Here is a 17,847-nt window from a genome sequence, read left to right as displayed (position 1 = left end):
GTAGTCATCGCGGCGATGTCCGTGAATTAATTTTTCGAACGATAGATGTTGCGCAGTAGGAACCGAGGCGTATCTCAAATATTTATTTATTGATTTGTTTGCCCGAGCGAAAGAGGCTCATCGATTGCAATAGCATTACGTATTGACAGGTGATATCTAGGGTAACGAGTAGTCGAACATGCCCCGATGATCGGACAAATTACAAAAATTGACTGCCATGCCAGCTTTACGCGTCCAGAGATGTCCTCGATGTTTGCTCAAAATATAAAATATAGAAATACTCGATGGTGTAACAATTTTGCAACGCGTAATTCCAGATCAAAAATATCCATTTATATAATATTGATTACATAAGAAGCTTCGAAAAGAAAAACAAATCTCGCTTTCTAATTCTGGATACAAATTCGTCCAAGGAAGAAACAAGAAATGGCGAACGCTGGACGCTTCACGGTATCAAACTTCATAAAAATAATAAAATCGTAATTGCTTTAAACTAGGAAGCGTGTGCAGTCGCATGTTTGGTACAATATTAAATAAAAGATAACAAAGTTAAATAGGAAAAAACATTTTGAAAGTAACGATCCGCTCGTGCACGCGTAGCGGAACGGAAAGAAATTATTTCCTGGTTATTTATATTCATGAATCGATTAATATTCGAGCCGAACAACAAGTAGCTGAATCTGCAGAACTATTAGATTTATCTATAAGTAAATCTAACGGACCCCTTTGGCAGTCTAACGAAGTTCGATGGATCCCAGAATAACATATGTACTTTTATCACAAGAACGTTAAATGAAGAAAACGTATAGTTTTTGTAACTCGCTTAGATGAAAATAGGATTAAAGCTGAGAACCCGTAGAATTTATTACTAAGCTTGCTGGTAAGCGTCGCAGGCAGTCACTCTTCGCTTACGATAACGCGATTTAAATTGTGACGCTTATGCTATTAGCGCCAAAAAATGGACGCAATGTGTATGAAATTAATATTACACTTTTTTTTAATATCAAAGAAAGGTATTAGTTTGGATACATTTTGACTGCCTGTAAGAGAGACGATTACGTGGAATATAGCTGACAAATTCGTTTTTCTTTCTGTTTCAGATTTCGAATAGACAACACTGACCACATAATAGACGTGAATAAGAACAACGCGGCGTTCGAGTACGATCAGGTGAACATAATATGTCCTGTGTACCAAGTGGGGACGCCGGACAACAACACGGAGAAGTATATTATTTACAACGTAAGTGCAGGATTGTAACGCCAAGTGTCCTATTCTCGTTCCGGTACGAGTTTGTCACGAGCACGGTTATTCCTCCCCGCGCGCCGCGTGCACGGAACAACAGATAAATCGAGTTACACGACTGCCGCGACCCATTATACGAAAGAAAAAATTGTCAAAGGGCGTTCCGTGGATGTTTAGACAGCTGTTGCTACTCGAAACTCGTTCGTTAACTCGCTCGAATCGGACCCCCAAGAACGACTTCCGCTTCGTAGCCAACTTCTGACACCGCGTTGCCCTCGAGGGGCTGCGCTGTTCGGGAACTGTTCCAGCTCTTAAAAATATTCACGACGAAATATCGTTGCCCCGGCATTCCTGGAATAATCGAACCCGCCGGAGCCGTTGCCGCGTTTAATCGCGAGAGGGGGGGCAAAAAGCACCGCGTGTCGTAAATCAAATTGTTGCTGGCGTCGTGGAAAGTTCCCCTCGTCTTGCTTTTATCGGAAACTACGCCATCGTTCGACGAAGCAGACGCAAGCACGGGCTGCGAATCATAGCCCAGATCTAATCACCGCCCCGATATGTACTTCTCCACCCTCCTATTGTCTCCATAGCGATTTCTGCGCGACGATTGGCCTCGATAAATGGACGTCTGTAATCGCTGCTTAAGAGGGTTCAGTCTCTCGGATGAAAAAATCCCTTGATAATTTAACGGACAATGTTTAGAACGCCTACAATATTTATTATAATGAATTTAAATATTCAGAGAGTATGTTTGAAAGGAAAGAGATGTGTAAATTGTATCGTGTAAACGTTTTGTTGTAAAAGATCCGGTAATCGGTCATCAATACATAATCGTAAATCTCACTTTTGTCGATAAAACGGAGTAGGTAATCGACTGCTACCTGCTAATTTTCACATTACTTGTTGATTAAAAAATATATTGTGCAGTAAAGCCTCAACAATAAATATTAAAACCCTCAAGCTATAGTACGAACAGCCCTGACAGAAATACTTTCACAGCGGTTAATCAACGATTAATGTTCTAAGCGAGACTACTCGATGTGAAGCAAAGAAAACACTCGATGGGGGTTCCTCTAGCGTTCGTGACAAACCGGAAGCGTCGCGGATCGATTTGTGTCGGAAGTTTAGAACGGTTTCTCTGCGTTTCCGCAGGTGTCCAAGGAAGAGTACGAAACATGTCGGATAACGAATCCGAATCCGCGGTTTATAGCGGTTTGCAACAACCCCAACAAGACGATGTACTTCACGATCACCTTCAGGCCGTTTACACCTCAACCCGGAGGCCTAGAGTTCCTTCCAGGACACGATTACTACTTCATCAGCACCTCGTCCAAGGACGACCTTTACAAGCGCATCGGTGGAAGGTGCTCCAGCAACAACATGAAGGTCGTTTTCAAGGTTTGCTGCGGCAATCAGACTGACAGCTCCTCGTCCTCTGCGACATCGCGCAACAACTGTGAGTACTCGTTGCTTCTAATACATATTAGAGATGGGTCAACGTTGTTACTAATATTCAGCATAAAACTGCTCGAACGTTGGAAGAATACGCAACACGTGGTAGCACGTTAAACCGCGGGACCAAAGATCCTGGCGTCCTACTCCGAAGAGTCGTTTCGCGCGCACGGCCCACATTCTAATACCCCCGATTATCATAATCTGAAATTATAGACGTTGTCCACGAAGAGGACGCGCCGCCTTTTCATTCCGCGTGTAAATCACGTTTAAAGTCTTCACGGTTTCGCGTCAGTTCCGCGCGCGCGATCCTTGTTCCCATCGAGGCGCAGGAAGAAACGAATCGGAAGACGACCGTGCCATAAATTCATTATCCCGCGATCGGTTCGAAAGAAGAGAACGACTCTCGTAACAGACGGACAGCGTCCTGTGAACCGAACCATCCCCCCCCCTCTTCGGTTCTCCTACGTCCAGCACCCCTCTTAAATAATCCCTATCAATTATAATTCTTACCATGCACCATTTGTTGCGGTTAGGGGACTAACACTGTCCCGGAGCACAATAAATTCCACTATTCCATTCTAGCCCGGTCTCTGTTCGCTCCCTAATTCGTTCCAACCGTGCCTCCTACCAACACCACCTCCGCCTCCTTTACTGCGCGCTACCAACGGCCCCCGACACTCGCCAGAGACGATTCATGCGCCGTAATGACTAGCTATTTCGCTGCCCCGAGAACTCTGAACTCTTCGGCGTCGAGCATTCAAGATTCCACGGGACTCTCTCGGCCTCGAAATCCTCTCCTGGCGGGTGGCTCTGAGCTCTGCATGGTGGACCGCGCGCTCGCGAACCCCCTTTGCCCTACGATTACTATCGCCGGCCGCGAACCCCGAGAAATGTTAATCTCGCGGAAAATTTCAGACGCTCCGTCGGTCTATGCCGCGCGCGACCGCGGCGAAAGACGTTTACGGAGGCAATTACCCGGTAAAAACGGGGAATTAATTTTCAATTTTATTCTACCGGCGAATGCTGAATCTCTCGTCGGTCTTCGTGGAAATGAATTTCCCTGGATACATGGTACTTCTTTACGGACTATCCTATCGACCGATCCCTTTCACCGTTCCGCGAACGTTTTATTTTTAAGTCAAGGAATCCTTGTTTTTGCGGTTAATAAATTCGAAACCGAACGAGAAACCCTTTTGCCTTTTCCAGCAAATGATCGAGAACCCTCGTATCAGATTTTTACGACGCAGTATTTTCGGTTATAACAGACGGTATGCACGGTTCTATTATTACGAACGACCGTCATACGCGGTATAGTCGAATGATCGTCGGAGCAATTAAATAAAATTTAACGGTCGCGATCATAATCGCGTCTGTTTCGATACAGACGCCACTTTAAAATACCCAATGGGTTCTGTAACACCGGTAATTGAAATCGATGACGGTTCCGCCGAGTCCGTTTATGGTCGACGACGCGACTGCGTTCACGACTTCGCGATGAAAATTTCGCGGAACCTGAAACAACGTTATCCTAAATCAATGGTTGCCAAACCGTCGTTCGCAAGAATGAATTTAATCGCGTACCGGGAAAAAAATCAGAGTTCGTTGCACAATTTCTATAGACTTCGATGGCGAAAATGCATTCAATTGCAGTGGACGATGATTTTGAAGGGAATGGTCTATCTCGCTTCTGATTGCACTATGTTTGAAGTAATTATCCTTAATTTTCGTCTTATTTTTGCCTCTGTAATCTCCCATTAAAATTTTTCCCCGGGGTGAACACCCTGTATAGTTGATATGTATTATGTACCTTAATAGAAGAGGACGAAATGATATTATTACTAATCAAGTATCTATCGACTTCTTCAGTAACAATTTTAATACACTGTCTATCGTTTTAAACGAAAAGGTACTAATACAGATGACTATCGATGATCCATCAGAGCTTTTGCACGCAGCCAATATGAAATGCATAGTAGTACGAAAATCCTAGTTTACGATGTCGAACGCAACGAATGGGAACTCTGTCAATGATAATACAATAATGGAGAAGTGGAGCTTAATTTTTCTGTGTATCGTTACAGCCGTAGCCGTGACCAGCAGCACCGTGCCGAGCAGCAGCTCGACCAGCACCGCAGTTTTGAGTGGAGTGCCACCCCCGCCACCACCGAGCGTCCTCAAGGGCGGAGATCGATTCTACCCAGGGGGCAGCATTCATCATCATCACGATCATCATCAACCGGCCACGGCGGCGCCGACCCTGCCCCACGTGCCCCCTCCGGCTGTCTACCCCGTGCATCCGCATCAGCCTCCGATTCACAATGGACCGCCGTCTTCCTCGCCGCCCAAGACCTCGATCGGCCAGAAGAAGAAGAACAGTACGTATACACACCGCCTTGCCACCTGCTCCCTTTGCCGCGAAACGAGTTTCTCGATGCTTCTCGTGACCATTATCTCGGCCAACGATTTTTCCCGCAACGCGTACACCTCTCGACATTAATTGTAGAACAGCAACAAACTATCGAACCACGCGAATTTGAGATACGGAACTCTTCTACCACTCGTTACCAGCGAACACTCTTTCACTGAGATATCTCTATTAATATATCGTGTTTATACCGCTATGAAATCCCCAAATTTTTTTAATAGTGTCATATGGATGCGACTTTATGTTCTTATTTGGAATTATAGATACGTTAGATTCCCCCAATTCTCATATTTTTCCGATCTATCCTGAGAGCCTCTGAATTTCAGTAGCGCGTTTCTAATCAGTGATCTTTCCACCAATATTCATATTCGTATTTATCATTTCCACTAATCCTTGGACGAGTCTACCGACACACAGAGCGTCCATAGTTTTGACTGATCGTTCTTACGGACGATTGTTCGATTGTTCCGACGTCTGGTGCAATTATTGGAAACGGAAGCCTCCGTAATGAGAGAAATTCGAGTCGGTGTCGGGTGAATGGTGTACATAAAGGACTTCTCGCGCGTTGTATCGCGAGTCCCCTGCCGACAGGTTGGTGTGCGTTTGGGATTGCGCTGCACGGTTAAGGTGTCTTTAATCGTTGCTTCCTTTTTGGCGGACTGGTAATTATTACTTTGTAGTGAAATTACTGTTGCATAAAATTAAGATAAACCACTCGTTCCCGGACGACTTTACTGCTCGTTATCTTATGTAAATCTTTCTTTCGGAGGCAGAATTGCCGGGTTGCGTCGGGGTTCGTTATTAGCGCGGCGTAATTGATATTTCTCCTTTTCGAGACGGTGTGCATAGTCGCGGGGATCTCTTCTGTGTACGACGTCGCCACGATGGGTTAGACAAGACGCGAAGCGACCGTCGCCCGATGTTCCAGTCATTAAATTACCGTTATGTAGTTGAATGTGACGGTCCATTGCGTGCCGAACAATCATTTTACGTAATTCATTCGGCTTATCGGTCGGTCGCATTAAGTCGGATAAAGTAAATAACGAGCGAATAAATTTTAATGAGGTTTAAAATTTTATCGTCCCCCGTACCTTGTTCTACTTATTACAGGCGGTCCGATGCCTCGAGTAAAATTACATCGAAAAGAGCGATTATTAAAAGCGTGCATTGCCTCGGCGCACGCGAAAACTTTGGAAACGGGACGCCTTGTCACGCGTCGACGCCCTTGCATCCGGAAAATTGGTTTTTTTCGAATTTAAAAACATAGAAGGCGTCGAAGATAAATATTATAAATATTATTCGAAACAGAAACGATTCGATATCGCGTGGACCAGTAAAACTTTAACGATTTCTATTCCATTTCTGTTGAAAGTAACAGAAAGAATAATTATTCTATTCAAGAGAGTTCGAAGAAAGCTAAGGCTTGAGAGATACTAGACTGTTGATATCGACAGAAAAGATGCAATATTCGATAGATAGCTAGCAGTGGTGTAAATTGAGCGCAATACGGGGAATTCCAAATAGAGAAATTTTAATGGATTAAACGGGACACTTCGTTTGCGCACGTGCCAGATGGAGAACAGTCGGACAAAAAGGAGAATTCAATTCGACGATCTCACGACAACCATCTGTCGCCGGCGACTCGTTGCTCGCCCTTCTTATGTCGACACCTATGATAATTCGACTTCAAAATGCACCGCTGATGGTCGCATTTGCATTTCACCGATAGGCAGCACGATCATTAACGAGCCACGATGTTGGACCACGGCGCGACTGAGAATTCGTGTTCTCGAGCTGTCGAACTCAAATTACTCAAGGCGGTCTGGTTGGTACCGCTTGTCGCAATGACGATTCGATCGTCCGATAATAGAGGAAGTGCACCAAAGTCGGACTTTAATTCGTTTTCATATATAACTTTGATACTATTCAAGGTAAAATTAATTTTTCAATGTTATAAGGTCGTTTCATTAATTACCCAAAACCTAGCTTTGTCAGAATTTACGTGAAAAATATCTTTCAAATTTTGTGCAAGAATTGAAATTTTACTATAGCTACCATACTCATTGCTGGTATGCTGCACTTTTTTTAACAATATACTCTGAGGATCCAATTCTAGTGCTCTTCATCTATCAAAATTATTCCTAAAATTGCACGCCTTATATCAAATTTACATCATTCATATCTTGGTACGCTCTGTTAGTATTCAAAAGTGGCAAAGTATAAAATTCATGATGAATATTACTCACTCGTAGAAGAAACTCTGGATCCCAGTTGAAATTTCCGCACCGATCGGCGTTTTCTAGCTCTGGAATGAAATATCTTGTACCAAGTGGCTGGGTAGGAATTTAGGAAATTTGGTATTCTTGGGATTCTTCTTTTCTGTGGAATATAATTTTTTATTTTTATCACAAGATATGCAAGGTTCAGATAGTTACAATTAATACAGACAAATTTTAAAAATAGAGCATTAGAATATAAATGCAACTTAACCGACCGGTTAAGACTTAGATAACTGCATCGAGGAGCATCCTCTTCTTTCTTCCTTTATGATCCTGTAATTATCAAACGTATCCATTTGCCTAATATCGTTTCGTTTAGTAATGAACATTCTTTTGTGCCAACAGAGGAATATTCGGACCACCCGAACGAAGTGGTGAAGAACGAAGAATTGACCTACAACGGGTCGAGTTCCAGCCGGGTTGAGAATCGGTACAGCCAGTTGTTGATGATGCTGACTGGAAGCTTACTGATCAGCACGATCCTGCCGCAGTTATTGCGGTGAAGCGACGGCACTACCGACGAGAACGTATACCCCATACGTCGAAACCCCTTTTTCTGTGATTATCCTACGTTTAATTAATTTCTTGAGGCACGCGCTTAACCCCGCGCTGCCGCCCCTCGATCGTGAAAATAAAACGCGCACCACTTTATGGTCGGACTGCCTCGAGAGAGAGAGAACGAGAAAGCTTAATCGGAAGGAAAAATAGAAGGCGAAAGAAAAAGAATAAATAAAAAAAAAAAACGAGGTGGTTAGGGAAAGAGTAAAGAAGAGCGACAAACGAACGTCGAGAGAAGAGAGACACGCACGACACACGAGCAGCAACGCCATATTAACTATTCAAACGAAGAAAGAAGTCGGAAGACGTAGATAGTAAGATTACAAAGACGAGGAATGACGAAACGAGGAGAAACGCTACTAGTAGACACTATTATAGTATGCCCACTATTATCACTACTATAAATGGTAGTCGTATTGGTTGTCCTTCTTATCATTACGGTTATTCTAGATATTTATTCGAAATACGAGAAAAGAAAACGAGGTCGTGGACAGCGTGCTAACTATCCTCCGACGAGAAACGCGACGGCAGAGACACCTGCCAGAGAAACACGCAAAATTCTTTGGAAGTCTCTCGTACGCGCGAGAACTTCGATCGTATCGTACGACTGGCGTACGACGTTGATGAACGAACGATCCTTTGTACGAATGGCAATTAAGATCGCGACAAAAGTAGCCATTTCAGTTCTGTTTCGAGAGATCGGACTGTGGATATTTACGCGGAGATTGAAACCGACCGAAATAACTTTATAAATCACTTACCAATCCTTCTTTTTCGCAGCACTCTCGATATCACGTCCATCCAGATCTACGCATCACAATTTACCGATGCATTAAATCCAACGTTAATTGCAATTAGTTACTGTAATCGACATGAACGTCTAATGGCGATCATACTCGTTACGATTTATCGTACAATGAAGAGTCGTTTGACGAGTTGCGTCGATAGTCGCATCCAAGTATACGATCGTTTTTATACGAAGAAGCACTGGAAAAGAAAAATAGAAGATGGTGCAAAAATTGACAATTGAAACAAAATGTTAACATTGAATTCTAAAAATTATTTAAGAATGTATAACGATGAGTTAATTATTTAATAGAGTTGGGATCGAACAGTCGTACGGTAAATCGTTACACGTATGACCCGTTTCTGAAAAAGAAAAATAGAAGATACTGCAAAAATTGACAATGAAAGAAAATGATAACATTGAATTCTAAAAATTATTTAAGAATGTATAACGATGAGTTAATTATTTAATAGAGTTGGGGATCGAACAGTCGTACGGTAAATTGTTACACGTATGACCTGTTTCGCCTCGATTGATTACGGATATTTGAATCGAGACGAGTCGAACGAATATGCCATGAACGAAGGACCGTTCGAGCCGCGTTAGAGATCACGAGCAGGATAATTAGCACGCGTGTAAATAAATTCCTAATGAATATGTACAAGTGGCTCTTGCCCCCCTACTCGGGGCAAGGGGATTTAAGAGAGTGCCGTATACTAGGTAAATCTTATTATATGACACACGGAAGAGTGCGATACAGCATGAGTGAAAATGGAAGAGTGAGTGAGTGGGAGACGCGTGTACACCGAACACGAGGATCGCCCATTAAATTGTGAGTGTCATAAAACTGTGTAACGTGCGACGAGCTTTTGTTAAGTTCCGACTGCGGTTCCCCGAAACCGTGACCCATTCACGAACGAGTCAAGTTTCGTCGTCGTCGAGAAATTCCGATATTCCTCGCTTCGATCGGATTCGTCGAAGAAAAAGAAACGGGCGAGGAGGAGCGAGAGAAAGCATGATAATGCGTGAAAGAGAGACTGATCGCGGAGCGAGATGCGAGAAATGAAATTTTTGTATCATAGTTGTACCATACCGAACTCGATCTATAGATCTGTATTATATTTATTATCCGCTATCATTACGCTACGAATAATCACACTCGATATTCTATATTTACTAGTAAAAATATCAAATTTCAATAGCGAATAAATTACGTATTCGGCGGGGTAAAACGACATGACGCGAGCAAAGAAAAAAAAAAAGATGAGTTCACGAACCCTGTCATCATCGGATCATCCACCGTTCGTTGTTTTCTTCTTCTTCTTTTAGTTTTCCTCGTGTACGTCGCTCAAAATGTTGAACACGCGAGTGCCGCAGGTTGTGCCGCGTTCGCGAGTTCCCTCCAATCGGCCATGCGATCGTCGGCCATTGTATCGTCCTTCGTACTACATCGTTCTCTTCGGTTGTCTCTGTTTGTTTTTTCTTTTTTTATACTCTATTTATTGTCCACCGCCACGCAGATACTTCGTTTCCATACGCGCAACAACAGTACGTACGCGCGTGCAGGTCGAATTTATTTGTAAAACGTACAGGATTACATGTATACATGCACGGTGGTCACACGGTCGTTACACGCCATTCCGCTCGGATCTGTCCCGCGTACGCCGATAACAGCGCCCTCTTCGTTAAAGCTCCGTTCACGTTACGATAGCCGCCGATCTTTCGAAAGCTTGTTCACATGTCGCGAGTCGACGATCACGCGACACGATCATGGATTCCATTTTTGTCCGAACACAGTACTGCCATAGTCATAGCAAACGTCAAGTATCTCGGATTAATTCGCACGACGACACATTGTAACGGCAAACGTTGTCGCGTGAACCTAATTCTAAGCTTTAAATCGCGTTCCTGCCAATACAGTATTGGTCGTTCGACGCGACCTCTGTCGTGGTTCGCGCATACACAGTGCACGTCCATGCGTGCTTCCCTCTGGAATGCGAAATCGTCGTTTCGTAGAAGACGGTATCAACACTTTTCCTCGCATCGATGCATCTCGTTCGACGCGTGATCGATCGTAATTCGCCGAATTCCGTTACGCTGATACGATTTCAGCGACGCGAGAAGTACACAGTGAGCATAATCGTTACCGAAATCACAATCAAGCACGTGGAAAACGGTGTTGAACGGAGCTTGCAGCAACGCGTACGGTTATTCTCCCGCGTAAAAACGTGCGTACGATGGCTGAGGAGCGTTCGAGGATACAAGGAAAAGAAGAACGGCGAGCAGAATTGTTTCGCGTCGGCCAAGGGAAAGAGATCAACTGAACGGTAACTAGAGTAACGAATTATTGTAAATACGAGTATGCGGAGAGAGATAGGTATATCGTATGAGACAGAACGAGAGAGAGTACGAGAGAAAAAGAGACCCCAATTCCGAATCGTAGATAATAAAAAAATGAAATGTATCCTGAAGGCTGCTCGATTGACCGACTCGTTTTCATCGTTCATTGATGGTTCATCGTCCTTAATACTGCGCGACAACCGGTGAAAATCAATGACAACGATTGGCCGGGAATGTTGAAGGAAACGTCGGAAATTGAATGCGTGTATAATGTTATCCATTACAGTATTGTAAGCCTAAGTATTACATGCCTCCGATCCACGTCTGTTTGTCTGTCTGTCCGTTCGCCTGTCTGTTTACAGTTTGTACTTCTATGCCCCATGTGTTAATCGCAATAGCAATCCGTAATCGTGCGAGCGATCGATGAAGGGAAACAGTCGCGACGATATTTGCCCCACGATTCATATTTTTTTTTTGTCCTTTTTTTGTTACGTTACGAAGTTTCTTTTTAGTTTCTCTAGTCGTAGAATTGTTCGACCGCTGACCAACCCGCAAAACGAAAACCCAAAGACAATCACCTGCACAGTGTAAAGCGTTCGAAGCGCCTCAGCGTATATCAGTTGTCTGTAGTGTCACGATCCCCCTAGATGTCGTGCGTTACCCTCACAGTAGGAGCATTCACGCGATGTATGTACAAAATGTTCTCGTTACAACTTCGCTTTGCGGGTCTCAGAGTTTTGTTTCGCAGACGGGCGCGTTATACAAAGCGCAATTACGTTTCGATATACGATACGATCAACGATACACAACGGTTGCACATCGAATCGTGGATGTGTATCGAAGGGCTGCTCCGCGCGACGAATCGTCGATCGTCTCGATAGCGAATTTAATCAGAGCCAACGGAAATCCGTAAACAATTACATAAATGCAATAGCAATGCAGCAAAGTTACATAGATCCATGTGAATGGTACTCATTCTTACGGACGATAGGTGAATACAGTATAACAATAATATAGACTCGAACTATCGATAGAAAATAGACAAGGTCACTCACTGCAATTCATTTTTATTTTTCTTTCCTTCTTTTTGTTTCGACCGATCCGTTCCAAAGCACCTCATCCACGCCCCGTCACCGACCACGTGAAACGCTGCTCCTCGAGACATATTTTTTTAACCACAAACAGAGACAAGCATCGTCTAAAGTATTTAAATCGTTAGTGGGAAAGTATATGTAGATATTCGATATTAGAGAATTAAAGATAACGACGTGTCGAGAGGTACGATCGTACCCGGGGAGCAGTTAATTAAGTCGCTCGTTAGCCTTCACCCATTAATGGCGTACACACGTTGCAAGCCGCACGTTTCGAACAGATTCGCGAAGAACAAACACGAGGAACAGGTTTCACGTTTGATTCCAAAGACATCCCCGAGACCCCCCCACTACGATTTTTATCGTTCATTTTTGCTATTTCATTGTGTTATCCTCTCGTGTGCGTGTTCAGGAACAATGTCAAGGAGGTTTAAAGGTCTTCATGGAAGATACAGCACGTACTCTCGTTACGTACGCGAAGGGCTTGTTCCTCTCTTCTCAAGACAGAGGGTAAAGAAACCGAAATAAAAAACAAGTAACGAGAAAAGAAGTGAAATATAACATGAGAATCAATTATATCCACCGCGTCGAATCAACACAGCCGCGGATTATTGAGCGTAAAAAGGGATCGAGATGATTTCGTAGGTACGTCGTTGTAAATATAAAGAAAGATTACGATCAATAACGATAACACGATGAAATTTATATTAAATGCATAGCAAGTAACGAGGATAGGTTTCTAATAACGATTTATTATAAAAGTGAATGTACGTTGATGTCTAAGATTTTTAACAAGATGGAAAACACGAAGTGGTTATTATTAAAGTATGATTATTACTCATAACCGAGAACACAAGTACTAATTAAATGAGAACGTTTGAATACAGAACCACACTTTTTAGCCAGGTCATGAATTCTCTCACGTTGCATATATTAATTTTGTAACAGGTACATTACATGACACATACGATCACGGTCACAGAGGGCATACGGGGTGCCGCGTTATTGTGGATCAGTGCATTCTTTTTTTTTATATATGTTTCCACGTCAGTCAAACGCCATTCGCGATATCGTTGAGAAAACTTACAAGGACAATACGCGTAATTTAATCGATTAACGAAACACGTAGACAGCAGCCATTTTTCAAGTATTTAATTTTAGGAAAACGAATCTGTCGATGGTTTTAATGACCCTTGTGGTTAACTGACAAACAGGTGACTCGGTTTTACACAGTATTATTTTATCGATTCGCAGAGAGCACAGTCCACGTTAAATAAAATAGAAAAGGAAAAGCGAAATGCGGAAAACAGTAACGCGGTACACGTGTGGCATCCGTAAAACGGGATCTTATAGATTGCGTGTGCTCACCAGTATGCACGTTCAGTACAGTACAGTCGTTCATTACAAAGCATTACAATACAATACAATACAATACAAAGTAGCGTAGAATTTCATAATGGTAGTCCACTTGTAGCGAAATAGTGTTTAAACAGTCCAAGCAGACAAAAAAAAACTGGAAAAAAGACACATAATCGACAAAAAAATTGCAGCTAACCGTAACAGAGTAAACGTAAAAAATCGATCTTCATGAAGTACATACAAGACACGCACACAGTCACATGTATACACGCCAGCGCGCGCGCGCACACACACACACAAACACTCACACACACGTATTCATTGGCACACATTGCGGGGCACAAGCAGAATCGCGTAAGCACACTCTCAAGCTGGCGTAGAGCGTTTCTCGCGATGCTGCGAGCCATAACAGAAGGAAAAGGCATCTATTTACGCTCGTAAACATACATACACAGACACGTACACAGAGAAGCGACGCGATCTCGACGGCCACGCGACGTAAAACGCACGTGCGTGAGGCTCACTAGCCGAAGAGAGGAGGATAGAAGAGTGTCGACGACGCCTGAGCGCAGATTCGTCGGCGTCGCGCGATTTATATAGGTATATTGTATTATGTATGTCGATATGGTCACATATATCGATGGAAAACGAAAGTAAACAAAAGAAACAAAAAAGTAACTGGAGAAAAGTAAAAATGCCGGACAGGGCAACCGGGCGTCCCCCCTAACACACGTTACACGCGCATACACGGACACAGTACACACACATACACACGCATCAGAGTACGTCGACGCCGCGGACGGACGTCGGTGTCGACGCGTTTCGTTTTGAAAGTACCTTGCGCGAGTCGTCTCGAATCGTTTAGTACAAAAAGGATAAATACTCTCGGTGGACGAGATGCCTGCGATCCACGTTCCACGCGGTTCAGACCAGGGTATCGAGCACTAGTTCGCGGATTCGATGAGAAATCAGGTTTCCTTTTTTGCGTTTAATGCTATCGGCCATATGGGGCACTTTTGCGTGGGTTGCACGAACCGAAGGATTCACGGTGCCGAACGATAGGTGGATTTGAGGAAATCGCGTGTCACGCTGTTCCTATTCTATCCCGACAGGCATTAACGGGTTCCTGGTGTAAAATTGACAACGAAAAAAAAAAAGGACAAAGTATCGCTCGGAAACGCCTTTCGCCTGTTAAAAAAACTAGAGGTTTCACGAATGCATCGTGGATCCATTGGATTCGTTGGAAATGCGTATATTTTTTTGTACGAATGAGAACGCGACGATGATTTCGAAAAACTGCTTGCGAAAACCGAACAAGTTCTGATATATCACTCTTTGTTGCGCTGATTTTTCAGAAAGATTTTATCAATGTTAGGTGTGCATCTTTGAACGTTACTGTAATTACATTTTTAGAAGATTGTAAGTACGAGACGCAAGAGGAACTCGCGTACATTGGATCATAATTATTTTCAAATTCAACGTTACATTACGACATCGCGTTACAAACGATTCAATCGTCGATCGTTGCATGTTCTCAACGATTTACAAACAGTTCTAACGCACATACACAAACGATGGTTCCTCTTCGGGCGAGTTATTCTTGCGTCGCGTGAATCGTCGAGTAAACCGAAAACTGCCATTTTCAATTATTGTCGTCGATGCCCTCGGAAGATTGACAAATTATTGTAGTCGTAAATTATTCGTTGTCCTACCCTGCAGAACGAATGTTGAAAGAGAGATGGGAAGGTTCGTACGGAGGGAGGGAGGGAGGAATGTGAGAGTCGCAGCGAAAACGGATATCCGGTTCGATCGCATTTTTCAATTTCGCGAGTCTTTCGATACGTGATCACACAAATCGCTCCAAATCGTTCCACGTTCCATCGAAAGTCGAAACGTCGTCTAACATGGATAAACGCTCTACATTCACGAGTAGTATATCTTGCAAAGCACATAATATCCACGATCAGTGGCGTAACCAACCCACGATTCTGGCCCCTCGTGGAGGAAAGTTTATTTTTCCCTCTAAATTTCGTACTATATTTTAAATGAAAATAACCAACAAAACTGTATTGACTATTTATTACACATTACTTACATTCACGAAAAAACATGTACAGTTAAACAAAAATTAAAAATTAACTGATATTGCGTTCGTTAAAAAATCAGAGTCCCTTAGTTACGCCACTGTCCACGGTGCATCGAATGTCGATCAAAAATTAATCGTTTCGCTAATTTTGTATTGCCTCGAGTATTCGCTAAAAGTTCTCCTTTATTAACTTTTTCTTTCGAAATGCCAGCAATAACAGAATAAAAATCTACCCATCTTCGGTTTAACAACGGTTGGGTAATTTTCATTTGATTTTGGCACAATCAATATTGATCGAACGTTCCAATTGCTTTACGTGTATCCAGTACATATCAACGATACTTTTTTATACCGTGGAATCATTGAATATATTGTTTGGGTATCGCGTCAGGAAAAAAGTGGTACCGAGCGGTAATTGTTAATAAACGTTTCGTCGACTGTATCAGATGTCGTGTGCTTTATGGGATCGAATGTACATAGCGTATACATATTAGGAAAATTTCGGCGGCGTGTAGTATACGAAATCTCACGATTCGCGATGCCGAGAAGGAAGATGATTGTGTTTCGGGACGCGTTGCCCCGACGTTCGTCACGGGCACGCGGCCATGCCACTTGTTTCAATCGATTCGATCTGATTAATTAAGCCTCCATTCATTCGCCTAAGGTTTTTAGCCGTGTATGCTTCGCAGACAACGAATCTCTCGACTTACCCAAACGACTCGCGTCTGACAACGGTTTGCGACCCTTCGTTGTGATTATCTTGGTGAAAAACCGTTGTTACGTAAGACAGGACTTACCTTATATCTTTCCACGAAGATTTCATTTGTCCATCGATTCCTTCAAAAACAACACGAACAAACTTGTTTGACCGCTCAAGGCCACTGTGTAGCTCTCCCCACCATACTGTTTAGTTTACTCATTTGATCTGTGGACGTTTGTAGTGTCTTTTAAATATATAGACGATACGTTCTTGATAGGTTTGAGCGGCTAAGTGGGCTCGGTGTTCGATTATAAGCAATTTTATTATCGAGTTTCTGTAGCAGGCCTAAAATGAAATACAATTACCAACGTTGCCTAATCTTTTATCCTTTTATCCTTCGCCATTAGCCTTTTTACAACCGTCACGATCACTTCGATAAGTCTTGTCTTACACGCATATTGTACTTCACTGCCAAAGAAATACACTGAGATGTATTTTTTTTCTTCAAACGGCACTTCTGATCAAAAATGCAACGACAAAGCAAGATATATGTTACAAAGTTAGAATTAAGTTTCGAGAATTAGCGTTAATCGGAGCCATTTCCTTCGCCAACGCTTGAAACAAAGGATCGATACGAGTTCGATCAATTCGGGGAAAAATGATTTATCGTTAGATTTTAATTCGAAGCAACGATTTGATTAGCAAGTTCAATTGATTTGCGAGAGAATTGGATGAATTCGCGGGGTGAAAAAAAAAAATGGAACGAAAGTAAGTGTTGAGTGAAAGAAAGCGATACCCGATTTGAAGCGTACAAATCGCGCCCGTATTACTTGGAACAAAATGCGAGAAAACGAGACAAAAGGGAAACCATTTTAGGCAAGACGTATCGGAGTAAGGTACATAAAGACTTTTTTGGTGGGATTAAAACCAACGAGGAAGAAACTAATTGGGCAAAAAGCAATGTTGTCTCACTCATCTGTGGAAAAATAAACTCGCGATCCTAAGATCTAAAGATAGGTAAACAAATTTAAAAATGAAAAAAAAAAAGAAACTGAAGCACGTGAAACGGAGAAAGCCGTATCGAAAGGCCTACATATTGTCGCACTCGTTTGAAAACTTATTACAAGAATGCACACGAAGTAGCGTACACTTGCTGTACCCTTTGTTGACGCGAATAAATATGCGAATTAAAAGTCGATTTGATTTATAATGTACACGGTGAGCCCGAGGTTCGCGCGAGGACACGCGCGTTTATGCAGGAATGAGGGAGAAATCTGTCGATCTATCGATGCTCGTGTTTTCTCTGCTTTAATGCCAGTAGCGCAAATCAATCAAAGGCCGAACCGCTTCTTTCTCGTAAGCGCTAATGTCCTCTGCGGCGATAATTGTTATTATACGAACGAACTCAAGACGGCATGGTATACAAGACTAAGAACAAGACCTAAAATGGGGACATAATATTTTATAACTCAACTTTTGTACAGAATAAATAAATACTTGTACTGTGGACCAATATTTGTTT

General features: G+C 42.8%; 1 protein-coding gene across 1 annotated transcript in view; it reads left to right on the top strand.

The window, feature by feature from the left end:
* The window catches only part of Ephrin (ephrin), a 63,170-nt gene extending 45,336 nt beyond the window's left edge, over window positions 1–17,834 (top strand). The window contains exons 2-5 of the mRNA XM_076763264.1: window positions 1,101–1,242; window positions 2,398–2,701; window positions 4,782–5,075; window positions 7,750–17,834. Coding sequence (XP_076619379.1) covers window positions 1,101–1,242; window positions 2,398–2,701; window positions 4,782–5,075; window positions 7,750–7,907 — 898 coding nt within the window. The 3' untranslated portion in view covers window positions 7,908–17,834. The remainder of the gene's footprint in view (window positions 1–1,100; window positions 1,243–2,397; window positions 2,702–4,781; window positions 5,076–7,749) is intronic.
* The last annotated feature ends 13 nt before the right edge of the window (window positions 17,835–17,847 follow it).

The sequence above is a fragment of the Colletes latitarsis genome, chromosome 4 (genome assembly GCF_051014445.1).
Source record: "Colletes latitarsis isolate SP2378_abdomen chromosome 4, iyColLati1, whole genome shotgun sequence".
Lineage (NCBI taxonomy): Eukaryota > Metazoa > Arthropoda > Insecta > Hymenoptera > Colletidae > Colletes > Colletes latitarsis.
Note: the sequence above shows the minus strand (reverse complement) of the source record. Positions and strands in the feature narration are given on the sequence as shown.